This window comes from Sturnus vulgaris, chromosome 1, assembly GCF_052056855.1.
Source record: "Sturnus vulgaris isolate bStuVul1 chromosome 1, bStuVul1.hap1, whole genome shotgun sequence".
Taxonomy (NCBI): Eukaryota; Metazoa; Chordata; class Aves; order Passeriformes; family Sturnidae; genus Sturnus; species Sturnus vulgaris.
Genome location: NC_142243.1, coordinates 59,589,345 through 59,616,917, shown reverse-complemented (window position 1 = coordinate 59,616,917; position 27,573 = coordinate 59,589,345). Strand labels below are relative to the sequence as shown.

Here is a 27,573-nt window from a genome sequence, read left to right as displayed (position 1 = left end):
TTCTGTGGATACTTTTAACACGTCCTGGACTCTTGCCCATGTTCTGTATGTTCTGTGCTGATGCTTTGTGATTACAAATGACTGAGAACAACTTGCACAAACGCTGTGTTTTTGAAGGTGCTTCCACCGGACTGTCTCCGTGCCAGGAGGTGCTGGAGGGGCAAGTCGACTGAACTGATGATCCTCGACAGGCCGGAAACTGGATTATTTATTTTGGGATGCTTACTTAGAAACAGACTAGTTGTTGTTAAAGCCATATGCTTTGACTAGATGTGTTTCTGCTGCTTTTCTCTGATACATTAATACAGTCAGGATGACACCAGAACCTTGCTTTTCCTTCTGCTCATTGAAAGGTTTCAAGACTGAAAGCAGTTGTTCTGTTGCAGATCTTCACGCTGTTCAAAATCACCTTTTTTAACTGGCAGTAAATGATTAAGTATACTGAATAAGGTTCCTAGGCACACCACCTTTTTATTTCTGCTGCCCACCAAACTCACTTCTCTCAGAAATGCACATCTGCTTTCTTGTCATTCATGGATTTAAAAACAGTAATTTATCTTGTGGCTGCTGGAGCAAGAATACCTGATTTTATGCTTTCATGAGGTAGTCTTCTTCCACCCAATTTGGTGTACTATCAATGAGGATATCCTTAGTAGAAACAGAAGTATTTCAGAGATTGTTGTGTTGGGAAGCTACCAGAAAGAACTGGGGTCAACACAACACTTTCCCTGTGCCTGCTTTTTACACAATTTTTCTGTTGTCTTTTTAGACAACAGTCTTTTTAGAGTAACTTTGTCTGTTTATTATTACTGAATTTGCAATGTTTAACATAGATATGAGCATCACTTGTCTGCATGTTCAGTAGTTGCTTTTTTAAAATCTGCAGGGTGGCCACCATGGCAAGGTCCTGTCTGTGTTGTACAGTTCTCACTGCACATCTGACAGCAAAGTCCACCACTCAAACAATGCAGGCTCATTTAGATGAGTCAGGGGGTGTGACTTTACTTTTTGTCATAATTCTGTCATCTCCAGCCATGTAAACTAACAGGACCTGTAGGGACTGAGTGTGATGGGTGGCTGCATGACACCAATTCCATCAAACCCTCCAGCGGCACCCTGAAGAGTGGAATGAGCCTATTTCAATGGAAAGGGCAGAGAAGGTATGCTTATTTCCATGGAAAACCAAGGCAGAAGAGCCTTAACTTATGGCTGCTGTACAGACAGTACTGGAAAAAAAAAAAAAAAAAAAAAAGAGAGAGACAATATAAAAATTTCTGGAGAGGAAAAATGAGGGAAAGAATGCCTAAGTTATTTTCCCTGGATATAGTTGGGTGGGGGTGTGTGTGTGTTAAAGAAAACCCACTTTCAGTAGGTCCCTTTAAACTGTTTGCTTGAAATATAAAGTACAAAAAGCCTTGTGGATGTGTTTAATAATGTACTAGAATCTACTTTGCAGGCTGCAAGACCATAGAGATTTGTTTAATGTGTACTGGGATGATCTAATAGCAGAGAGGAACTAAACTGGGCTGTTATCAGCAGTACATTCACAAAGTACAGACAGTAACTATTTTTTCCTCATGCCACAGCAGTGAGGATGACAGGCTACAGGAGAGCCAATGTATAAAACATGCAGCAATTGTTGTGACAGGAAATTTAACAATGTCAGAAAATGCAACCGGATGCAATAGGTACCTTGAAAACAGAGATTCAAAAGTTCTTTGCACAAGCCTTCTACATGCTTGGAATTTTATTTTATAAACTACTCTAAGTACAAGAACACTGCTGGTAGTGTAAACTGTCTTCAGTTCCAACAGGGACACAATTTGCCACCCCATTCATTTGCAAACAGTTATCACAGTTTCTTAACCTGCTGCCCATAGTGCAAACAGCTTTCCAACATGTGGCAATGAACAACCCAGTAATTTTCCTCAGTGTAATTTAACTGCCAAAGCAATCAAGAGACTATTAAAAATGTACAGACAAGGGAAACAGCCTTAGGAAAGTGCAATGGCAGGTACTCAATAGATTCTCACTGACTTCTTACAGCTATAAATTCAAGTTGTACTCTTGGACCATTTACAGATATGAATTCTCCCTTTTATCTTTGTCACAATCCCTGAGATTTTCAAATTCTGTTTTTTCTTAGCTTAAAAAAAAAAAAAAAAAAAAAAAAAAAAAAAAAAAAAAAAAAAAAGAGGCAAAGAAACTAATCTTCACAGACAAGTGGTGAAGACAGTATCTTCTGCAAACCCAGCTGTAGGAATAGTAACCTTAATTTCCAATATCTGTTAAGGGAATACAGCTCAAAGCCTTCTTTTACATCAACCTAAAAATCTTCATAAAGCCACAGGGAAGTGGTGGTTTGATTTAAAAACACTGCAGTTGCTACTTACAATCCAATTATTGATGATAATACTCCCTAGATCGCAATCAGTGCTTTTTAAAGCTTATGATAGCTCTGTTATTTGTGCTTTATGCTGGGCAGTCATCCACAGAAGCTGTCAATTAGCTTGCTTCCTCTTCCCTTGTTTTAACATTAGCTCTGTGATGCTTGAAAAGAGAATGATTTGCATCAGAGTGAAAGAGGTTTCGTTCTTCCCTTTACTGGTATTTATACTAACAGTTGCATCGACATCATATTCAGCAGTTTGAAGTCATAGGAATTTCCTCAAGCATACAACAAGTATTTGAACCCACTGACTCTACAGTAACAGCTTTTAACTACCTTGAGTACACAGCAATTAGACTGTGGCAAAATACATATGGATACCACGTTTAGGTGTAGTTTAATATAGCATCAAACAGCGTGTTACTGCTACACAGAAGCAGGGTAGTACATGCAGATTTTTCCTGCAGATTAGAACTGCACGACTGTCAGCAGCATTAAAAAAATTCACTTTGGAACTGTACTGGTGTTGCCTTGTGTTTCAGCCTTCTGATTGTTGATAGATTCTTTTTACACTTTCTCACACTCTTCTAAACAATGAATGTTTTGCATTCCTCTTTGGAGGAAGAGAGGAATGATGGACTGGCAATGGGACCTATGGGGTCAGGAGGTCTTACCCTCACTGTCCAATCCCTGGTCGCTGTTGGAATTCTATAAATAGACATGTAATGTAAATAAAGTGGTACTCGGTCCTGCTTGAATCATCGGAGTCAGGAGTGTGAGTCTCTTTCCCTCTCTGTGTCATAACGATAACATACTGGTATGATCCCTCTTAGCTGCAGGAGTGATGTTCTTGTACATACAAATGCTTACACAACTATTCAGAACAACAATGTGCAACAGTCACAGATGAGCGAATAAAGGGCAGTGGAATTCACCTGTGATTTTACTGCAGAAGATGCTGATGAAATTTAAAATCCAGGATGTGCACTAACCAACCTCTTGATGCCGTCTGAACCCCACACAGAGCTGGTGAAGCAAAATGGATTACTATTTGTCTCCAAACAGCTCCTGGGCCCCACTGCACTGGAATGGCAGAAGTCTAGGGATAACCTCTAGGACAGGAAGGGCAGCCACACACTGAACATCTGCCCAGCTCTAGCCCAGGAGGCAAAGGTTTCTTAGTATCATCAAGGAAGCACTGGGGATGAAGTAAATCCTTTTGCCAGATCTAAAATAGTTTAAAGGGACGGCCTAGATTTGAGGTCTAACACGAGTTAATAATTTTGCAAAAGTTTGCAAAAGTTCAGACTGAGAAATTATTGTTAAATTCTAAGTCAGCAAAGCACACATTTAAGTGAAAACGGCAGAGAACAAAACTGAATCAGTTTGTGCCTTTTGAGACACACAGACAAGAAGTTACTTCAGGCAAAAAAAAAATTGGTTGTGAATCAATGACTGAATGCTGAAACTGCATTACTGCTGAGTGCAAACACAACTTGATTTCTTTCATTTCTTGTGCTATAAAAAGTTGTTTGAACCATCTCAAGAGATATAAAAAGTTTATCTAGTTACCAACATCAATTAGTATGCAAGTTTCTGAAAGCCAGAGACATGAAAATCATTACACGATTCCTCACCCGTCAGTGTAGGCAATCCTCCCTCTCCTCTGCCAGTTCCAAGAAGATAGAAGGAAGGTAAGCACCAAGATTTGGGGAAAAGAGAACAGTCTTTACTCTTGAGAATTTTGGAAAATATTCTAAGAATGAGTTTAATTCATTGCAAGACAGTCTTGTATAAAAGCAGATGTCTGAATTAGAATTCAGAGCAATTGCTGGGCAGAGGAATAAACTGCAGTGCTGGTAAAAAGCACTGACAGATAAATGCATGACAGGATTTTCAAACTGTAACATTAGATACTTACACATCCAATTGCATGAGCAAATCCTCTGACTTCAGTGAGATTACTCAGAAGCACAGCTTGAAAACCAAACACTTTTCTTTAGAAGGAAGGTGAGCAGCTACTCGTAGAATTTCCATGTAATGCATTTTTCAAATGCTACCCCCTCTAATGAAATAATGTATGTAAAGTTAAGAGCATATAAGGATGTCCTTAACAAGAAAAGCAACCTGACTGCAAGAGCAGTTATCCTTTCTGCCGACCAGACACATTTTACCTGCTAAGTGTTCCCAGCTTTGACATTAGGAAAATGTTACATCTCAATGCATTACTTCTAATTCTAAAGGGAGGAGTTTAACACGAACTTTTAAAATCACATTTTAATTTAAATTTTAATACTCTAAATTATTTAACAATTTCAATGTGTGTAGTGAGTGCCACAGAAGAATGAATATTCCAGATTATAAAGCTGGAATGAAAACCCAAATCTGAACTATTATGGTGCACATCTTGATGTAACTACCCACTCAGTGTGTTGCTGCATTACACATGCTCTTGGCTGATTTAAGTTCTTGTTACTGTTAATGTAGTAGTGATGCAGTTCACTCAAACACAGGAGCAAACAGGAACAAGTGAATTAAATTTTTGCTGGAAGAGTTAGTCACTAGTTACACTTCTTTACAACAACTGAAGAGAAAGTCAAATGGACTTGACAGACAAACACAAGGCAAACAAACAGAATGGAAAAATGTTTGAACCCAAACTTCTGAAAAAGAAGCTAACTTACCTTAAAATCTAAGAAGTCTGTTGAAGAAAGAGTAATGCCCATATACTCAGTGTGTTCATTAGAGAGTAATCCCTTCATTAACAAGACATAAGCACTATTTTGTTTCATGGGCTCACTAAAAATGGATGTATTTTGTGCTTTACATTTTATCATCAAATGCTATTTCCAGAGTCATACTGATGAAATGGCTTCATTAACAAATGAGGAAGTGATATATCCTCTCTCCATCAGGTGTTTGCCAAATAGTAAAAAGAAAAAAAACTCGTGAGGAGGTATGTGCTTAAGCTTCCTGGATATCATGGCAAAAAAGGCAAACCTTAAATTGACTTTAAGTACATTATATTTATAGTTCTGAACATGTGTTCATGCATTTTACAGCTCTTCAACAATGACATATTTAAATTTTACTGGAATTACAGAATTTCTCCCAGAAGCCAGAAAGGTGAATCATTTTTAAGTTGTTGGTGCTGATTCTTGACCAAATTACTGTAGCCTTTAGCAGTATGATGTACTTAAAATTGTTGAGTCATATCCTGAGGTGCACTGAAGCAGTAGTTTTACAGACAGCATTGTGGAAGGTCTGCATGGATTAAACAGTGCTTCAAGATTATTTCCTCAGTTCTCTTTCTGGAACATTTACCTTCACTGATGTCTGACACCTGGTTCCAGGGGTTAAAAGCTATTACCAGAGGAGTCTGGCTTTGATGCCTGGGTCAATTGCAATGCCAGAGTGGAAAAATCCATCTTTGCAATGTGCAAGGGGGGCTCATATTGGCTACTGTGTAAGAAGTCCTGCCTCTAAGAGTCTCTTTTTCTTCTCAGGAATCCCTTACCTTTCCTTCTTCCCTTCAAAAGCCAGACTCTTCTCATGTCTAACTGAGAACACACCATGGCTTCACTCTCAAATAAAATCATATTTGTTTCTCCAACATCACCAACTATTGCAAAAAATAAATTGCATTTCAATCACATGGGAAACAGCAACAAAACAGGGCACTTGGTTAAGCACACTACAACTTTTTTTTTTCTGTGAGCTTTGCAGCACCTGACAAGATTTAAAAAGAAACAAAGGAAAGAAAACTTTACACTTCAATTTTCACAATGACATTAATTTATGTATAAATGCTAAAGACTACAACTTGTCAAGTCATCTCTGTTTCTCTAGTACCTATTACAGATAACAATTTTTTATAACAACGATAGCTGCCATTTAAGGCACCATATTTTTATTCTGGGATGAAGATTTAACCATTCTTGATATCCAGCAGGCATTATGTCCTCAGTTCCTGAGGCAACCTTTTTGGATATAATACTAAAATAACATGGTCAACCAGGGGAAGACAGAAGTGACATACTTTAGATTGTGGTCCTAAGAGTACAAGAGGCTCAGCACATTTCAACACATTAACCCTCCCCTTACAATTTGATGTTATTCCTGAAGGCAGTATTAACCTAACACATCTTATGCTGAAACAGATAAAGAGTACAGAGGACTATTCTACCTCAGCAAAAGACAAGTTACTAAGAACAGTTTAATGGGATTTCCTCTGCTTTTCTACCTAATCATGCCTCAGGACTACAAAAATATGTTTTGAGTATGTAAGAAGTTTAAAAGAACACATGTATTTTGAAAATTAAACTAAGAGTTTTATTTAACAACGTTTTTACACTCTACCTTGGCTTAAAATCCAAAAATCAACAAATAGTGGTATGTTCAACAAAAATTTATCTAACTGCTGCAGGCTTAACGTGGCAAGTTCAGAACATGCCTGCAGCTGGAACTATTTCTTTTTTATTCTAGATTATGATACTCACTCCTGGATTTAAGCATGGATCCTTCATGTAAAGACAAGCTCTAAAAAAAACCCAATTCATTGCTTTCGTCTTCAGTATAAAAATATAGCATGTACACACACAAAACAATTCTCCTGGCAATGATGCCTGCTGTAAGTAAAAATAAAAAATAATTGAAAAATACAAAACAGATGTAAAAAAGATGCTATGCATGTACTAATGTCAACTGTGTAACAAAGACTGTCATTCATTCTGTACTATTCTAGTAGGTAAGCATCCAGAAAGAACATTTGCATTTATTTAAGCTTGATGTTTTATGTGTTCTTTAGACTTAAATTGTCACTAAACAGACTTGTTACTATAATCCAGAAATTTCTAATATTGATCCAAATATATATTTTTTAAACACAAAAGCAAATAAATCCAGAATTAAGTTTGCGACCCAATAGTTTGTTCAACAAATCAAACTTTCCAAAGCTAATACATTTGTTTCCTGAGATGGTTGTAAGTCATGTTTCAACTTCACATTACACTGCAATTAACAAAAAATACTTTGCACAAAACCAGATGTTAACTACAGCATACAAGCATATTTACAGAAGTCACCTAATTTCAGTGTTGTGAACTACTGTGTTAACGTGTACACCTTAACACCTTTTAACAAAGCCCCTAAAATATTCTTTACACATTACAAAACAAGGATTTACAAAACTTAATTTTATTTCCAAGTTATTTCATTCTAAAAATGTTGAAACATAGAAAATACCACTCCCTAAGAGACTTTGCAATAAAAGGCTAACAACCTGGCATAGGAGAGGTAAGTATATGGAAACTTGTTTTAACAGTCACAAATCAGTCGCTGGTGATTAAAGAACACTTTGCTCTTCAGAGCTGGTAGGCACTTCCACATAGCCAATGCAATAAAAAAAAAGGTAGGATAAAAGGGTGGACATGTGATGAAATAAAAGTATTATCTAAGGTCTTGATTATTGTTCATCTTGTGTAAGTGTAAAGATTCTGTCCCAAAGTTTTCCTGACAAGATGGAGTTATTTGGCCTTTAAAAGTTAGCTGAAATACCTCCCTTTTTTACCAGTAAATGTTGTTTGCTCACTGCTGTATTGCTGGTTTATGTCTGTAACAGAAACTGGCTCTAGGCCAGCCCATGGGTCCTCAAGCATTGAAGGTCTGTAATAGTTTTCCACATCATTAGACACTCTTTTCCCTCTGCCATGCGCTGTACCAAATGGAGTAGATGTCCTGGGTGATCCCTTTGGAAGAAAACCATCAGGTAAAGAAACATTTAATAGTCTAATTCATACTAAGAAAAGAAAAAAATAAAAGTGTTTCCTTCTACTGTAGTAGAGCTCAGAAGCTGACAATTGATCGTAATTACTACACCTCATTTGCATCTTCCTCAGGAAACATTAATGTATTTTACTTATGAGTGATGATTTACCAGGGTAAGAAAAAAGCATCACCACAGTCTTCTCCCAAGTACTTGTTTACATCACTCTGGCACATAGCTGCAGAAAAGCAGCTCATGCTATTTTTCATAATCTGTCAACAACATGTCTAACAAAAGCTGAACAACAAGACAGGGAGTTAGAGGCTGAGGAAGAGTTGACAATATTAACAAGAGCAGAAGTCAAATATTAAGTACTTACAGATTGAACACAGCAGTGTATAATGCAAATAGCTACAAGGAATTCATTGGGGAAAAAAATCCTTTTAACCAAACCAGTGTTCTGTGAAATTTGAGAACGGACAACTTTAATTTAGAAACAACCTCAGTGGTAAACAGTGATTTAGTAGGTACTGACTTTTGCAGGGAGCTTTTCATATTTGTTTTTTTTTTTTTTTTTTTTTAGATCAGAGATCACAACAACTGCTTCTGTAAAGCTGCTACAAGTCTGCAGCTTAAAGAGTGCTGCGATATAAAGGAACTCCTATAATCATTTTCTCCTGTTAGCATCATACATTGTTGCCCTCAGATTCACTCCTCTGAAAGGTGAAGTTCTGTCTAAGGCTGTATTTATTCAAATTAATTTGTTTTAACCAAAGTTAAGCAACCCATAGTACAGTAATCTCCAAGCATGCCCATTGCATTCTGTATGGTTAGAGCAACAGGATGCCTTGAGGCTGGTTATCAGATTTTGTAAAGCAGGGTAAAAGCACTTGATTAATGGCTGTTTTCCCCTCCCAATCCTGCCATCCCTGGATTTTGGATCAGCAATGATGGTGTTTGAATTTGACTAGTAAGCCCTAATAGCATCTACGTAAATAGCTCACATGAAACAATTCCTGAGCAAAACTGAAAAATGGTGCCATCAAGTGAAAGACCCAATGTTTAGCCAGAAGACTTCACTCAAACAGCTTGAACCTATTTCTGCTAACTTGCTGTGGTAGGAACATGTTGATGTGTTTCCAGCAAGAACTTTTCAGTTCAGGAAAACGACTCTCGAACTCCTGAAGTTTGATGACAATGGATACATGATCAAATGTGGAAACATCCATGTCTTATTTATAGGGCACTTGTTTCCAATGATTCTTTACAGCTAGATTATGTAGCTAAGAGGATGATCTCAAAACAGAAGAATTTCTGAAAGGTGGTGAATTACTATACTGTATGAAACCCCATGAGGGTCAGAGAATCACCTCAGAATACATCCAAAAAAAAAACTCTCTGAGGGGCATGGAGTTTCCTAGAGCAAGCTGACATGCTCTAGCAACAGTGACATTTATGTTACACACATTTAGTAGTGAAACAGCAGTACCCAGTGCATTCTGTCCTAAATAAACACAAAAACCCTCCATCTCTAAGCCACCACATCTAATGAAGACCTTTTAACTTTGACATTGTAAAACTGATTGAGTGTGGAGCTCATTTATTGCTGTGTTTAATCTGCAGAACACAAAAGAAACATGAGCTGACACAATAATGTGCAGTACCCAGTGAAGGAGCAAAATAATTCAATGGTAATGCTCATTTGTATGGATTTATTTAATAACCTTAAATTTCACTACAATATGATGCAGGTCATTAGAAACACTGACATTACACTAACATTTTAGCATTTTTGAAATCTAGGAAATGCATTATTATGTAATACAAGATTGACAGCCTTCAGTACATGTTAAATTTAAGCATGTCGATTATTTTAGTTTAGAATACTAGTCATCATATGCTTTTCCCCCTCAATTTTTTTTAGGGAAGAAAATCAAAATGTGATTATTCACATAACAGGCCTGTGGAAAAGAAAATCAGGTCTACCTGCACAAGTGAAACCATTCAGTGCAAGAGGCACTATCTGGTACCAAAGATAGCTTAAAAAAATCTTTCTGATAGTTGTCACTAATGCCAACAGCCTTTGCTCAACAAACTTTGGTTAAAAAAACAGTCAATCTATTCTCAGTACTTTTTCTCCAGATAATAAATCTCTCTTTAGAATATAAAACAACATCTTTTAGTGCTATTCATTTAAAAGTTACTGAGTGGAATAATACTGCCTTGAAACTGGGGACAGTCACACTCTTTATCATCTTGTTTCACCTGATGTAACTACAGCTGCTGGCATATGCACAAAACACAAAAATCACAACTACCATTTCAAAAGGGTGGCATTTCTTTTACTTTCTGAAATAACTTTCGATCCACACTACTCTGCAGCTGCTGCTAGCAGCTAGTTCAGTAATTCCTGCAGAGCGTGGGGAACAAAACATTACCATAAAGTGAATTCTAGTAGAGATATGAAATGCAACAAAGACAAATCATAGGATGGTTTGGGTTGGAAGGGACCTTAAAGATCATCCAGTTCCAACCTTCCTCCCGAGGGCATGAACACCTTCCACTAGTCTGGGTTGCTCAAAGCCTCATCCAGCCTAGCCTTGAACAATGCCTGGAATGGTGCATCCGCAGCTTCTCTGGGCAACCTGCTCCAGTGCCTCAACATCCTCGCAGTAAAGAAGTTCTCCCTAATATCCAACGTAAACATACTCTCTCTCTTACAGTTCAAAGGCATTCTCCCTGGTCCTATCACTACAGGCCCTTGTTTCCAGAAACATGTTTTCATAAAATATAAAGCAAAGGCCCTCTGTGAAAAAAACAGAAAGTGCTGTAAACTCCTAGCCACATAAAGGTTGAGTTAGTCATTTCAGAAAAAACAAGCTCAGTAAGTTTTTCTTCAAGTATTCTGTTTGTTTCAAAGAATGAAAGTCTGCTAATGATATGACATTAATAGAATATTAAGTAAACTGTCTTTTTTTTTCAATGGAATTGTAAAGGGCCACTTAAGGCTTTCATCTCAAAAGTGACTGTAGCATCATAAATGTCAAAGGCATTGGAGTTCACTAAACAGATCTGGAGAGAGGGGACAATGCACATGCCTCACAAGAAATCTGATGCTTAAAAAAATGCAGAAAGACCTTCTACCTGAATCTATTTATGGCCTAATGGGCAGAGGTCCTTGTCCACACCAAGGCAGATGAGGACTCGTGGTTTATGAGATTAACTCCCTCTGTGACTGCCTCTACTGCCCTCCGAGGCAGAACACCCCGTGTGTACGCACGTGAAAGTGCGGACTCACACATTTCTTCAGTCCTGGGCAAAGCTACAGACATTCAACGTCCTTTGAGTCTCCAAAGGAATTGCCATCAGGCCAGTGCTCCTAAACTACTCACAAGGTCTACAGAAGGAAAGGAGAGAAGGGAAGATGTTGTGACAATGTGAGACTGGATTCAAACTTGTACTTTCTTTATGTCCTGTTTCTTACATCAGAAAATAACCTGACTTTATGTCAGGTTTCTTACATCAAGAATGGAGCCTATGGGAGGGTTCCTGACATAAAACAGTTCTGACTAAAATTAAAGACAAAATTATTCCTGCATATTCTTCTGCTCAATTAATTCTAAGCCAGGCTTTGAAAAAAACACTTACTGAACAGCCAAAAAGTGATCTTTTGAAGGGAAATTAGACATTGATGACGATAAATTGTCCCTCCATAATGTGCAGCAAGAATGCCACATACTTGGCTTTCTCAAAAGGCACTAAGGTTATGCAGTCTGTTCGCTTCCACACCAGGAGTCTCTGCTGTTGTGATGAGGAAAATGTCTAAGTTTCATAATAACCCCCTTCTACCAACTATGAGATTCCGGAGTTAACTGGATCATAAGAAAATTACAAAATACTAGTCTTCAATGGACACGTGACAATGCAGAGCAGGCACATTAAGATGTGACTTCATTATCATAATTTTTATGTTCTTACTGACACTTGAAGAATTAAAGTATCACTGTACTGCGCGTGTCATTTGTTACACTTCTAAGATTTTGCTAACATTGCATAAAGCCAGTTATAAACGAAGTTGTTATCCTGAGAACTGTCATTCCTGTGTGCATTGCCAGTCACATGCGACAACTGACACAGCTGAATAAAAGCTTAACTCACAGAACCTGGGGTTGATGGCTTTCAGGAAAACTATACCAACAAAAGCTTTTGGTGCAAAGCAAAGACTTTAAAACGAGAGTCTATTATCACAACAAAGGCTCTCATTTCTGCTTAAAGGAGCCTCAGCTTAATTCTCTTTAATAGAGCACTCCTTATGCATTCCTTATCTCCGTTCGTGTCCCTGAAAACTCTGAGTGTAAATAGGGTGTGGATAGGGCAGCTCCCACGATGGAGGACAACATGGGCAAAAATAAAAGCACACTGCGCTTCATCACTGCATTAAAGAAAACTGGTCAGGGAGAGCCGTGTATAGGAGAGAGAGGTGTTTGTTTCGGCCAGTGCTTAATTCTCTACCTTCACACGCCAGAATATGAAAAACAAAGTTCCACTTTTGTGTCTTCACAACCCACCAGGCCTGAGGCCCCCTTCCCTTTCCTCATCTCACAGCTGCCTGTGCTCCGTCCGTCATCTCTACTGCGGAGGAATGGGCGGGGGAAAAGCTGATGCTGCCCAGTGCGGTTCAAGCATCGCTCTCCCTTGAAAATCCTGTTGGCGGGTGGATGCTGCGCTGGCACAAGCCCTCGGCGTGCCTTCTCTCAGCGGGCTACGGGCCCCGCTCAGAAGCGGCGGCAGCTCCCTCCGTCCCTCCTTCCTTCCCTCCCTCCCCGTGTCCCTCTCCGCCTTGCCCCATACCTGGAAGTACCTCTGGAAGCCGCCGGGCGAGCGCTTGTGCTGCTGCGGCGGCGGGTGCAGAGGCGCTCCGGCCGGGGACGCCCCGCCGTACGGAGCCGGGTACCGGGGACTGACGCTCTGCGGCCTGCGCGGGGTTTGCGCCCCTGGCGAGGGGCTCCCGAAGCGCCCGTGGAACCCGGGGCCTCGGGGCGAGAGGCCGCTGCCGTACAGCCCGGGCCGCTGTCCGTAGGGCGGCGTGTGGTGGGGACTCCCGTAGCCCCGCGGAGAGGGCGGCAGAGGCCCTCCGCCGAAGGGAGGTGTCGGTGCGCGGAATCCCGGACGGGACATGGCCAGGAATGGCGGCGGGAGCGGAACCTGTGCAATGGCGGCGGCGCCGCGTCCGCTCTTTTATCGTCCCCCCGCTCTCCCCCGCCGGGCGGGCGGCAGGTTCCGGGCTCTAAACGTTCCGCGGCGGCACGGCGGGGCGCCGTCCGTCCCATCCCGCCGGGAAGCGGGAGAGAGGCCCCGGCAGTGTCACACAGCGACCTGAGGCGCCGAGCCCGAGGGATTCTGCGTGCTTTCAGCTGAAGAGGAGTAATCTGGAGTAGGGGTCTCAGAAGATGCCTGGTGACTCAGACAATGGGGCTCGCGGTGTTCGTGGGCTCGGTGTGGCTGTCAGCGGTTCTACAGCTGCTAAAAAGCAACGAAATGAACTCCTGTAAAGAAATGCGAATGCTTACCTCACGTTTCGTGTCACTTCAGATATGCTCGTTGTGCACCTTTGTTCTGGAGTCTTTTAATGTTTGAGCCCGCAAACGCTACGTGTTGCGGCAGCCCCGATTGAAAAAAACACAGAATGGCATTTAAAGACCACTTTAATGGGAAGGGTTTTACTCAAAATCACTTTGAACTGTCAGCAATTAAGTGAGTAGTAGCTCAGGCAAAGACCTACTCATAGAAACTCGTAGCAAAATGCTATTTTGTAGGAGAACTTCGTATTTAGCCCAAAGTCAATTTAACAATGTTATTTATTACCATTCCTGCTCTGTTCTCAGGTACATATTAATGCAAATCCTCAACATCTCCGTAAAAAATAGGAAAGATTTTATTATTATTATTTATTTCTGTCAGTACAACAAAACATTACTCGGTTTTAGGACATTGCAGCATAGGAAAATTAAAAAGAGCTTTCAGAACAGCAGTGAACAAAAGATAACTATTAAAATAAGCAGAAAGTTTCTATGTTTTACATACCAGTCTTGTTTTTCTTTGGCTTTAAACAGGTTTTGGTTTGTTTTTTTTCAATGACAACAACTAACTTTATATTTACAGGGAACTCACTTCCCCCCTATGTTACACAATCTCTCTGTGAAAAATGAGGCAATATCTTTTAAATTCTAAAATGAAAAGAGACTGCTCACTTAAATTTTTTTGATAATCCTTTAGTCTGGACGACTGTCTGTTTTTATTGTGCACACAAAGAATGCCATGTCTACACGTGACAGTTTATCAATGTAAGTTACCAGATTATCTGATTTGTCTCTTTCCAAAAAAGTGCAGTTTAATTTAAACCCTTTTCACACCACATGGATTAGAAATACATATCATTGTGCACATTTTGAGTTATACTGGGGTAATTGTGCTGATTAATTTCTTCTTGTTGACAAATCTTTAAGCATCCATGTAATAGTTTTGATTACACACAGCACGTCCAGTCGACAAATCTGCCATGTAGATTTTCTCTATGTTCTTCCTCAGCATTTAGGCAGACTGATATCTGACATGTCTTAAGCCTGTGCTATTCGCCATGCTCGTTTTCAAGCAGTCAGAAGTTTCGGCTAATTTTGAGATACAGCAGTAGTCTTATCCTCACATATTTCGTAGGAATAAATGCCTTTACCTCTATGCAGGCTTTTTTATCCTATTAGAGAGGCAAGAAGACACCGTGGTGCTCCTGTAACAAGCCTGCTCTGTCCTAACACAGACTAAAAATAGTCTGAGGATACTTCGTTCAGGGAAGAGTTGCTCAAAGGTCAGTTCAAGCTAACCCTTCCATAACTACACCCAACGGAACATAGAGCTTACAGTATGAGCATTACTGCAGTTCGGAATATCGCACTTCCAGTGACGGGCGAACTGAGGTGAAGGATCTCCCCCGTGCCGCAGAGCGGATGGATGTACGGGCATCCAGTGCGGCTCCCTGCTTCGGGAAGCGCGGAAAACCCTTTGGGGTGAGGAGGGGCTGTTTCTACTTTATTCCTCCTTGGCAATGTATATCACGTATATATCATGTATATATTGTAAACCGAACCGAAGTACAAATTTCCAGCCATGAAACAGCTGAATTCCCGCCGCAAACAACTGCAGGACGCCTCTGTGCTTTATGAAGTGCAGGCAGGAGTGTTTCCTAGGACAGCAGAGGCACATCGTCCCGCCGCTACCGCGGTCGGGAACGCGGCCACCAGCCGGGACCGGCACTGGCCCGGGGCTCGGGGCCGCCCGCGCGTGCGCGCCCGCCGTCCCGGGAGATCCCAGGCTGTCCGGGAGCGGGACGGGAAGGGGGCGGTGGCGGCGGCGCCTGCGCCGAGCGCTCGGAGCTGTCTCGAGTGGCGGGGATGCTGCGCGCCGGGCTGGGAAGAAGCAGCGGATGTTGCGGAGGGCTCTGGAGGAGCTCAGCCGGCGGCAGCGCCAGAGCCCTGAGCGCCGCCTCTGCCTCCCCTTCCCCGGGCAGCGGCGGCGGGGCGCGGAGCGGAGCCGCTCCCCCGGCAGGTACCGAGCCGTGCCGCGCCCTCCTCCTCCTCCTCCTCCTCCTTTGCCTCCCCTGTCCCGCCGCGTCGGGCCCCTCTGTCCGTGCGATCCCGCCGGGCTCTGGTGTCGCTGGGGCGGGGGTCGCAGCCGCTCGGCTGTGGGGGCGGGCGTGGAACACCTGCGGGAGATTCCTGCCACGGGTCCCGGAGCGGGGACCAGCCCGGCCGTGCTGCGTCCAGCGCAGCCCCCGGGCAGCCTCGGGGGCTCGGACTTTGCCCGCAGGAGCGCTGGGGACACGGAGCGTGTCGGCTGCCCAGGCAGCCTCGGCTAATGGCATGCCGTGCTCCAGGCCCCGTCTTTCTGTAGGGGTACCAACGTCTAGCTACCTACAGCTGTGCTTTTATATGAAATGAAATAAACCCAAGCTGCAACAAAGTGATCGTCCTCTGGCTTCAAGTTTCTCTGGTATTAAATCACATAGAAAAATAGTAGCAACAGCGTTGGTGGCACTAGAATCAGTGAACGTCTGCAGTTCTGCCTCTCACTATGGACGTGCCAAGTGTGTGCCGGGCTGGAGTGTAAACACTGACTGTGAATTAGTCCACGTTAGTGATGGACTGGATTATAACTTACTGCATGGATAAAGTGAAAAAATACTAATTGTGCAGTCAAAGTAGACACAATAGACTTGAGCAGTCATGTCTTCTGGAATTGAAAGTAATTGGAATGGGATCTGTTAATTTGCATTGTTGGGAAAATGAATTGGATCTCTTCTAGGTGTCCTCTTCTGTCACAAGTATAAAGGAAGTCTTTTTGGAATATGACACAATAATTAATTTCTGTTCTATGGAACGATCTCTCTTTTGGTTGCTTATTTGTATTGTTGGGCTAGGCCAACCTTGGGACAAGCTATTGAGCTTAACTAAAGTGTGTAAATCATCTTGAAAGTGAGCACATCTATTTATTCTTAAACGAAGTTATTTATAAAAGATACATATGACATTCTAATTCACAATAAATTCAAGCATCATGGGAATGGAGTTTACACAGAGGATATAGTTAGAGCTGGGAGAGTGATTTTTCATTCAGTCATCAAGTTAAAGGTATAAATAAAAGCAAAATTACAAGAGAAAATGTGAGTGAATTTTAGAAAATTTAGACTGTTGAGTCGGAATTCCAGCAAAGTCTAAGTTTTTAGGGTATGTGCCTGCTTAGGAAGCTAGTGGTGAAAGTAAAAAACCCAGGAGATGTTTCTAGTTAATGCTGATTAGTTCTGATCTCATGTTTGTTTATGATGTGTTTTTGTTTCTTTCTGTTCCTCCAATAGATAGCACTCCCTTATTCAGTATTCATGTACCAGAACTGCTGATGTCAAATGGCTTTCTATTGCACTTATTTCAGCAAATTAGTGTCACGCTGCATATATAATCTAGCTCATATATATTTCTTTTTTTAAATTTTTTTTGTGAACATCTCTGTTCTATTCTGAAGAGACTAGCAGGTCTGTTCCTCAATTTTTAAAAACAAACTTTTGATCTGTTTTCTTTCTTGCATTTCTTCATCATCATGAATATCTGTTATTTACCGGCATTAAAAAAAAAAAAAACAAACCACAATTTATGATTGTTTTTGGTCTGTGTTATGTTATGGTCTGTTTGTCTTCAGAACAACAGTTGTGCTCTTCTATTCTATTGCAGCTATGGAAGAGTCCTAAGCCCTGAATGGAGTGTTAGATGATGCCATAATATGAGTGATATGATAATTAGTAAGGGTTCATCAGTTTTAGTTATGCATAAATACATATTTATGGCCTAATCTTAACATTTTACAGGCTTTTTTGAGAAATACCTTTACGGATTCCTACAACTTGGCTGCAGATAGAGAATCTGTAGGCTCTGAAAAGTTGCTGTTGTTCTGGTGGTATATCTGTAAGTAGCCCTAAATATTGTCTCAGGATGAGAATAGATGAGCTGTTAAGTGCAGCTCTAAAAGGTGTGGAAATAATAGAGGAAGGTGGACATTTTTAAACTGAAATGACATAATTTGAATTTTTGGGGAGCTTCAGTAAAGCTTTTTACATATTTTTGGAAAAAAGAGTAGTGGTTTTGTGGAGCACAATTTTGAAATTGTGCACCCAGCTTGATAACCCGAAGTTATACTGAAGGGTCTGTCGTGTCTGCCACAACTGTTTTCCAATGTCTGGAACTCGTGGAGGTGTGGAACACTGAAGAGAAGTAGCAGACTGAGATTTTCTTAAAGGCTTTGAAAGTGCAAAACACATGACCATTCCTAGATGTGCATGTTTTCAACATGCTGCTTGGTCTGCATATTGTATTAAAGCACAAAACCTTTTAAATGGAAATCTCCCTGGAATAAGTGGTAATAATGGAGGAAAACTTCTTAAAGATGAACAATGAGATGCAAATGTCCTCATTGAGGACAGTTAATGAAAAATTTTTAGCAGAAGCCTTGAATTTCTACTGCTGCTTGTCAGTAGGGTTTTTTTAATCTCTTGATATAAATCTCCTTCTTCCCATATGTAGGAAGGAGAGTTATGAGAATGGCTGAAGGGTGGTTCAGGTCTAATGGAGGAAATGTGGAGCAGGTGATACAGGCATGTACTGCTGCACTTTGGCATGATATGGGAGATGCACCACACTGCCCTGCAGGCTTTAATTCTTATGGTATAACTACACTTTGTTTGATTCCCACTCTGTTACCCTCTGCCACGGGTTTTACACCTTTCTCTTACCAGGACAAGTGCCAAATAGAGATGTTTGCCACAAGCTGGTATGTGTCATTTTAGTGGTGTTTTTGTTTTGTGTGTGATATGAGACCACCTTCCAAACAGTAACTGAATGATCGTCCACACAGGGTAATGAAGTGTTTGCATCCCTAGCCTACAATTAAAGACTGAGGGAGAAGAAAATAACCCAGGGCTACTAAAGAAATAGTTGGCAAACCTGTGGTCTAACTGTGAGGTTATTTTCTGTGTCTGTGATGATTATTGCCATTACTGTTGTTTCTTAGACCTGGTCAGATTGGAAAAGATGAGAGAGAGGAAGAAAGCATTGTGATTTCTTAATAATTATCTCGTACATGCAGCTGCCATTGAAAGAGTATTTCCTTGGCTCGTATATTCTTCCTTAAGTTTTGTAATGGGGATATTCTATTTTTGTGAGTGTGATGCAAGTGGATAGGTGTACACAGGTTAAAATACTTTGTGAGTTCTACTATGCATCCCAGTGGTCTGGTACTCTTAGCTTGTATCATTCTGATGTTGCTTGCTACAATGCTTTTGTTGTATCTTTCTTCAGATTAGTCTGTAAAAGCTGTTTGTTTGTGGAAGGCATATATAAAATATCACTAAAGTAGCTTTCTTTTAGATTTCCTAGGGAGTTAGAAAATGTTCTGAAATGTCATACATAAGGTTTTCCAGCTTTGAAAGACTTTACTAATGTAGTATGCACCTAATAACCAGCTTTTTCTGAAAGCTTTATTATCATTTACGAGGGTAGGGAGATGAGGGAGGATGGTGTCATAAAAACAATATATTTGTTTATTTTAAATTCTAAGTCACTATTTTTTTTTCCTGTCAGGTGCTAGTAATGTAAAGCCATTGGATGGTGTGAAAATTCTTGATTTAACAAGGTTTGTGTTTTGTCTGCCATTTGTAACAGTGTGTCTAAATGCAAATATTCTTGTTGGAAAAACTAAGAGAACAGTATTTTTTCCTCATATTTAAGGGTTCTTGCAGGACCATTTGCCACAATGAATTTGGGAGATCTAGGGGCTGAAGTTATCAAAGTGGAAAGACCAGGTAAGATTTTTATTTGTTTATTTTATATATGATAAGAACTGGATATTAAGTGTATATATATATATATATATATATATATATATGTATATGTGTATGTATAAAGGACATAGGGTAATTAGCTTCTAATTCTGTGTATTTTTAACTAAACACAAATGTTTTCTTCTTCCACTCAGCACATGTACTTCTTATCCAAAGAGTTGCTAAAGATTGGGTAATGGTAAAAAAAAATGCTTTATTTTTATGGTATTACTACACTTTTTAGTTTCTAAGACTGTATAAGAAGAATAGCATATTGCATGACATTTGGGTCTTTTTTAGAAATAATCCCCTCACTTGGCTCTAAGTTTCATGCATCATTACACTTTTGAGGTAATTATGCCATAGCAGCTGCACACTATGTAATGTATTTTTTCCTTTAAGTTTCCATATTTTAAGTTCCTGTCTTTTGTTATTTCTAGTTTTGAAACTAGTTGGTGAAAATAATTGAGATGCTAAACAATATTACACTCCCCATATTTTATAACGTACCAGTTTATAATAATTTATAACATAAATTGAGATACAAAACGTACTGCATTCTCTTTGTTTCTAATAGGGAACTATTGAACATTTGAGCATTTAATGAAACACTAAATTTCTGAAAAAGGTTTTGCCACGTCATTCTATAGGTCATCCTTATTTACTGACCATTATTATAAAGATTTTCACTTTTGTGACCAGGCAAAGGTACATCAATTTTTTATGTCAGATTCGACTGACACTGGTGGTATTCCAAACATCTAGGTAGTAAGAACAGAGCAATGCCAGCAATTAAGTATGAAGTAATGGTTTTGGAGCATTGCACTGTTTGCAATCAAAGGAGAAGGGCAGCATCAGAATTCTAAATTTCAAACATTTCAGAATGTGAGTAATCCTCTCTTTCTGTGAGAGGATGTCTATTTTCACAGGAGTATTAATCCAAAAAGAACAGTAGCCCCACAAGTGTTCTACATGGAAAGTATTACTGAAATATTTTGCTTTAAATCACTTAAAGTACTCACACAGAGAAGGGATTGCCCCTGCCTGCCTAAGCATCCTGCTTGAAGCAAAATATTCTTTTGAGATATTAAGCAGTACAAATGCTGATAAGCAATTTATATGTTTGCATAACTTCTGTCACTGTAGATCTTAAATGACTGTAGACTTTTGTGTTACTATAGTGTATAACATAATTATGACAGTGGCTGTGTAATGACACCTAAGGTTCTTCATCTTATTTCTGTTTCTATGCCAGTATCAGACTTCCTTGCTGCCTCACTAAGGAAAGTTTTCACTTATGTGAAGTTAACAAGGAGATGAAGTCTAGATGTTGAAATAGATACAGGAATGCACGTGCTTGCTAATACTCAGGACAGTGATTCTATCTGAATTTGAATTTAGCTTTAATTCTATTTAAAATAGATTGCTAGTCTTCATGATGTTTAGAAATGTTAAAATCGGAAATTAAGCATAAATTATACTATGATATCAGTGTGTGCAGCACATTTATGGCAGGATTTCTGGAAGAGCTGGAGGTGAGGCCCTGCACCAGCAATAGCAAGTGCTTGTTTTAGTTGGTGTTGTGTAGCATGCAACTTAATCAGCTGATGTCTGTCAGTGGTATCTTGATGTTGTGCCTGGAGTGTTTTCAGGAATAGATTACTGACCAGATGAACTGTGTGATTTGGTGCAGGCAAGAGCCTCTACTAAATTCTTCAGGATTGACTAAAAGAATTGCATTGTAGCTCTACTTTAAGTTAAAACAAACTACCAAAAAACCTCCAATTCCCCTTTCCCCAGGCTCCCCAAGAAAACAACCCACAAGTGAAAAACAGTCAAAAAACCTGTAAATACACACACACTGGTGTGTGCCTGTATTAGTATTTCAAAGACTAAATGGAATCCCAGCACTAGCAAAAACTTTGTTCACTTTGCTTAATTGCATTCACTTTTAGGTGGTTTTTAATATAAATATCCAAAAAAACCCCTAATATTTGTCCTGTCTGCTAGATGAAGCTTAGCTTACTTAAATGTGATATTGGAGGAAAGCTTTTTATTCTTATTTGTTGGGTGTGTGATATTGGGCAATTGTGAATATGTGATGGTATTTCTTTCAGGAGCTGGTGATGACACAAGAGCCTGGGGCCCACCTTTTGCTGGGACAGAAAGTGTTTATTTTCTCAGTGTCAATAGAAATAAAAAGGTAAATTGGACGTGGAACTGAACAGGAGCCTATGTTTTCTCTAATTATAACTGAATATATAACACTTCTTAGTTTGATTTTTAATGTATATAATGGAGCAATATTTACATTGACCTAATGTCACGATGAATAAATTTCAAGAGAAAACCCAAAAGTTTTTAGAACAAAAAAGGTTGCAAATCTCTAGTACGGTTCTGTGGGCAGCTGAGGTAAAATGAGAAAGCAGGAATTAACTGAAAATGGAACCTGCTGAAAGCAAGGGGTATTTTATTTGAGTGATCATTTTTTTCAGGGGCATCAGCTCAGTTGACCTGTGTCAGCTGGCAGGAAGAGTGCTGCCATTATGCCACAGTGAGGCTGGCTAAATCTAGCTTTTGAAACTTTGGGATTTACATGAAGTTTCATGACATACCTGAATTGTTGAATGGCTTGCTACCATTGAAACAAATGTTTCTGGTCTCCCCTAGAACTGTTTAACTGTGTACTTGTGGTAGTGGATCCTGTGTAGATATAGAGTGAACAGGCTGCACATCTGTCAGATTGGTTTTGGTGCCTGATATAGTTCAGCTTGCTTTGCTGAGAATTTTTTTTTTTTTTTTTGCAGGAGGATGTGGGCTATGTGTTAAAATTTATTTATTCAAATTAGCTATAGTTTAAAATTTGATTATTGGTTATGTTTATAATAGGTAGTTAATCTCATTCACATAATTTTTCACATAAATTACTGTTGAATTTATTTTTAATCCCCAGAGTATAGCCATCAACATGAAGGATTCAAAAGGAGTAAAGCTAATCAAAGAGGTAGGTTTTGATAGCATGCGAGGTGTCCTTATTTTGTAATGTTGTGATCCCAAGTAATAAGGATTAAACTTTGCATTTCAAGTATTAATTTGATAATTTGAAAAATCTGTGTATGCAGTGAATTTTGTAAATTACAGTATATAGCTTCTGTACTCTGTGCTTTTGGACTCAGTATTCAGTGTAACTTGTAATGACTTTAGATTTAAATTTACATGAAAATGTCACCAAAATCTTCAAATGAAATATTGTAAGGAAATGGTCTAATAACCTATTCCTTTCCTGTTACTGCTGCTGTACTACTGGCCTTGCTGTACTACTGCATTAGAAAGATTCAAGATGGACTGATCAGATGAAGTAAGTGAGAAGTTAAGAGGAGATGCTTCACTCCAGTAAACAGTTTTTTTAATGTTACGGTGTTTTCTTGACTTCAGTGTCTGTACCTCTTCCTGAAAAACATTGTCCTGTAGGTGAAACTTAGTATTTGTTTCTTTTTCAGTATTTGACTTCAAGACCTTTTAAGGTGATCTATTGCTCTATTTAAAAGTAATAAAAGCATCAAATTTCACATATTGTCAAACTTGTGTTTTGTCATCCCTTTATTTATTATTTGTTGAGAAATGTAAGATCTGCTACTCGCTAGTGGTGTGTTTTAAGCCTTGCAGTAGTAGCAGCTGACTTCTGTTACTGTTTGTTTCAGTATCAGTTCCAATCCCTTTTTCATGGTGACACTCTGTGCCATGCAGGAGGTGGAATTTGTCTGGTAGTATTTTTTTGTTGGGAATATTGAATAAAATGGAATTAGATTAAGTTTTCTGATGCTTTTGATTTGTTAGCTATGTAAATCTTTGGAGATTATAAGCCATGGGATTCTACAGTGCCTTTTCTTTTTGCAGAACAGAGCCATTCATTGTTGATTTATTATGGAGCTGTATATTTATCATCAAAAAATTTCGAAGTAGAAATTTTCATTTGGAAAAATTCTGCATGGTATAACACAGACGTCTTTTTTGATAAACTAGTCATATTCTAATTAAGTGCTATAAAAATTGTTCCTCTCATGGAAAAAGACTGATTTATTATTTGACCTTTAAAATTGGTGAAAGAGAACTACTCAGTGTCCACTGATTCTACATGTGTGGGCTGAAGGTGTTTGAAGAGCTAAAAGCAGCTGGACCTATGAGTCAAGATGAGGTGGAGGAAAAAATGGCATCACCTGTTAAATATTGACCACACTAGCTGTAAAAACGAGGAGACTGCCTGTGACAAAGTAATTTCTTGTATTTTCTATCCTTTTTACAAGTTGCTTTAATAACCACTATAGCTTTCTGATCCTTAAATCAGTGCCATCCCTATCTGTGATATAGCAACATTGAGAACTGATAAGGCTCTGTTTGTCACTTGTGGAGTTGTTCATCATTCTGCTTGATTTTGAGTGATATATTTTGAAAACATTTCATGCAGAGGCCTTGACATTCCATTATTAATCTCAAATGGAACTTCTGTTTGGAGTTTTGTCAAAAAGTATGTGTAAAGGGAAGGTATTTATAACAGTTTTCAATTGTCTCCTATCATCAGGACAGAGCTGTATAGAGTTGGGCATTATTCAGCATTGTATTTGTTACTATGACTAGTAGTGCCCATGTCTTCAAAGTACATGGTGAAAATTATAAATTGAAGTTTGTGACATTGCTTACTCATACATAAATATGAGTTGTGTCACCAGTGTAAAAGCTACAAAGAAATGTAGTAAGGTTATAATTTTTTACCTTTATTAAGGAAGGTATCGTGATTAGAATAGGTTTTATTTCCCACATATATTTTGTACAGGTGGAAGAGGGTAATTCTCAATTTAGAATCATGTTAGAAACAGGAGTAGAGAGTCTTCAGGTATATGACAAAAGCACAGACTTGATAACTAGTCAGTAGTATCAAGTGAGCTGAAGAAATTTATTAATCAGGAGTCCTGGCTGCCTTGCATCCTTTGGCACAGCACTACAAAATATTTTTTCAAGAGTCTGTTCTTTCATATATGATTACTTGGTTTCCACAAAATTATTCCTATGTCTTCTTTATTTCTATATTCAATGCCACTTGTAGCCCTTTCTTCCCTTCCAGAGTTTTTGGCTGACTAGTAACTGCCTTCCAAATATTTATCTGTCTTCCTGAATGAAAATTATTTTTTTCTCTTCAGTGATTGTATATGTACCAGTGCCATGCTCTGATATCTTTTTCTAGTATCTCTTTAGAACATTATTTATCACTTATTGTCAGAAACTCATTTTAAGAACCTTGAGCATACTTCTCTCCTCTGAATTATTTAGCCTTAACTAATGAACTTTAAAATTTTTTTTGTTAATGAAGAACTTGGGACTTGAATTGGCTGGGAGCTGATAACACTTCTCTTCCACTATTTTTAGCTGATAGATCAATGTGTCCCATGCATTGCTCTCTTATTTGATAAAGCAAGCTACTTACATATGTATTTATGTATATATGGATTTGTTTATATGTGTGCATATGCAGATTCTTCTTTGTAGAGTTCTTATAAAAACCAAAACACACAAAACACAAAAAAATACCCAAACAAACAAACCAAAAAAAAAAACCAACCAAAACTTCCAAAAGGTATGCATGGTTTCCATTATGAAGTTAGTAGCGTCATTATTTGTTATTCAACCTAGTGACTACTTTGGCATGAACTGTGCTGTTTATTATTTCCTGAGGCATAGATGTTGAGCCTATCAGTGTCCTCTCTGGAATAGTTAGTACTCCAAGTCAGATCTGTGTTGTATTGCTCTGCTAGAAGGTGTTAAAATACAAGAGATGTTTAGAGGAATTTTAGGGCATGAAGTATGAAATTTTAGTTTTAAGTGGACTTAAAACCCCATTGAGGCTGAAAATCTCTGTGTGTTTTAAGAACATATAGTTTGTTTGGATCAGACTATGCATCCAGTTTTCCACAAAGGCAGAATTGTTGGTTCAGTGAGCATCAGTATTACACGTAGCCTGCTGCCTTTATACAATAAAAACAATTTCCAATAAAAAATGATGATTTAGGTGCAGAGCTGGTACAGCACTTGTAATGTGTCTTGGAAACTCCTTTCTCTGAGAGCATATACCCTGCTAAACTGGGCCCGAGTCATTATGTCCTCACTTAGCACTTTTGTCATTCCACATATGTTGCCCTGTCCAGAAGTAAGGTTCTTTTCATGTTACAGTACTGTGTGTCATGTTTTCTTCCTCAGTGGCTTGTAGGAGATGGTAGTTCTTCAATATAACATGGACAACAACTTTCAATTGTTTTAGCCCACCCAATCACTGTAATTTCCATAGATTATAAAATTATAGTGAAAGCAATACAGAAGTTGTAACCGATTTCATCTCTTGAATGAATTAGGCTAAAGCTGTAGCATTGCCAGTTTAAAAAGCGTTTATATATGAACTGTGATGGATTTTAATAGAAAATAAAACCTCCTTCATTTGATCTTTCATAAAGGCATTGGAATTTCTCTTATGATGACACTAGATTATAGAAGCTTGTCTGACACGCTGTATATTTAATTAGACAGTGACATGGCAGTTTCAGAGACTGAGACTCCTTGATGGGCTGCAGATAGCATTAAGGAATTAATACATCAGTTGTGCTTAAAAATGAGTGCACAAACATGTGTACCTGTCAGGGATCATTTCTTAAATTCCTGTGCACTCACACACACCCTCCCCCCCCACACAATTTACCAGGCAGAAAGCCTGTAAGTCCCTCAAGGCATACATCTGTCTTTTAACATGTAGTTCTCATGCTTCAGGAGTCACTTCTGTTAGTCTTATTGAAATCTGCTTATGTGTATCTGCTTATAATTTTTATAAGAGAGGATGGAATTTAAAGCAAATCAAGGGTATATGTTAATCTTAACATCAATAGATTTTTGGACTAGGTGATTCTTTTGAAAGCAATGAAAAAAGTAATATTGCAGAGCTTGACAGCACTGTTGTATTTAATGTGACTTTCAGATCTTAATTTTAATTTTTTAATTCTAAGTGTTGTTTGGCTCCATATTCTACTTCTACATAGGAAGTTGTATATATGGCCTTGTTATGGTAATTGTAATAAATTATTTGAAAATGAAAAATAATTTTTAAATTATTTTCAATTATGGAGAAAACATGAATAATGGAGATATATCACTTCACATTTCTTGAGAAAAAGGGGGTAGAAAGAATGTATGTGAATATCATTCTGTAAACTATTGTCAAACCTTAGAAAATTGATGTGATATTGATACTGATGTCTAATCACTTTAGGATTTTGGCAGTCTTATTTCTAAATATGCAGCATCTCTAATATGTAGTTTGCAGAAATGCAAAGTCTGACAAGCAAAAAAATATCTCTATAGGCTTGTCTATTTTCTTTTATCAGGAACATTGGATTAGCAAGATTTAAAAATTAAGTTACATAAGAATTTATTCAACTTTTGGGGGCTAATTAACAGATTTTATTTGTCCTTTTCTTTTCTAAAGCTTGCAGCAGTATCTGATGTTTTTGTGGAAAACTTTGTCCCTGGGAAGCTGGCTGAAATGGGTCTAGGCTATGAAGACATTAAAAAGATTGCTCCTCACATAGTGTACTGTTCAATAACAGGTATTTGATTTTCAATTCTTTGTGTTCATTATTTCCTTTATTTCAGTCAAAGTGTTAGAGAACTCCTGTGGTTGTATAGAAGCATGTTACCTTGATGTCAGTTAAGATAAATTGAGAGTTTAAGCGAGTCCAATTCAGAAACAAGTATAGAAAATGTTTGGGGAAGCAACCATGTCAACAGCTTAGTTCAGTATCCTTGCCATGCCAGCCTGACACGTTCCTATTGACTTCAAAGGAGCCAGGATGGGCTGGCCTCCTTGGATTTTGCTTTAAACTAGTTGAAAACTGAGATTTTTTTCCTCCCCTCTCCCAGCAGTTTTACTGAATCAATTTACATATTGTGTGTTTTAAATCTGGTAAT

At 38.8% G+C, this 27,573-nt stretch overlaps 2 protein-coding genes across 7 annotated transcripts in view; one reads left to right on the top strand and one right to left on the bottom strand.

Moving 5' to 3' along the window:
* Positions 1 to 6,698: 6,698 nt before the first annotated feature.
* MPLKIP (M-phase specific PLK1 interacting protein) lies at positions 6,699 to 15,170 on the bottom strand. The gene is given in 4 exon segments (XM_088161424.1): positions 6,699 to 8,136; positions 13,005 to 13,336; positions 13,339 to 13,567; positions 15,069 to 15,170. Coding segments are annotated over 4 exon segments (867 nt in total). The 3' UTR covers positions 6,699 to 7,932.
* A 386-nt stretch (positions 15,171 to 15,556) lies between these two features.
* SUGCT (succinyl-CoA:glutarate-CoA transferase) overlaps positions 15,557 to 27,573 on the top strand; it is a 317,360-nt gene continuing 305,343 nt past the window's right edge. For 4 of the 6 annotated variants that reach the window (XM_088167705.1, XM_014883473.2, XM_088167694.1 and 1 more), the window contains exons 1-6: positions 15,557 to 15,752; positions 19,331 to 19,382; positions 19,478 to 19,551; positions 21,687 to 21,772; positions 22,523 to 22,573; positions 27,092 to 27,212. In XM_088167705.1, the coding sequence (XP_088023831.1) occupies positions 15,599 to 15,752; positions 19,331 to 19,382; positions 19,478 to 19,551; positions 21,687 to 21,772; positions 22,523 to 22,573; positions 27,092 to 27,212 (538 nt within the window). In that variant the 5' untranslated portion in view covers positions 15,557 to 15,598. Of the gene's footprint in view, positions 15,753 to 17,562; positions 17,660 to 17,748; positions 18,416 to 19,330; positions 19,383 to 19,477; positions 19,552 to 21,686; positions 21,773 to 22,522; positions 22,574 to 27,091; positions 27,213 to 27,573 lie in introns of those variants that run through there. The other 2 variants (XM_088167721.1, XM_088167685.1) reach the window with 2 other exon arrangements.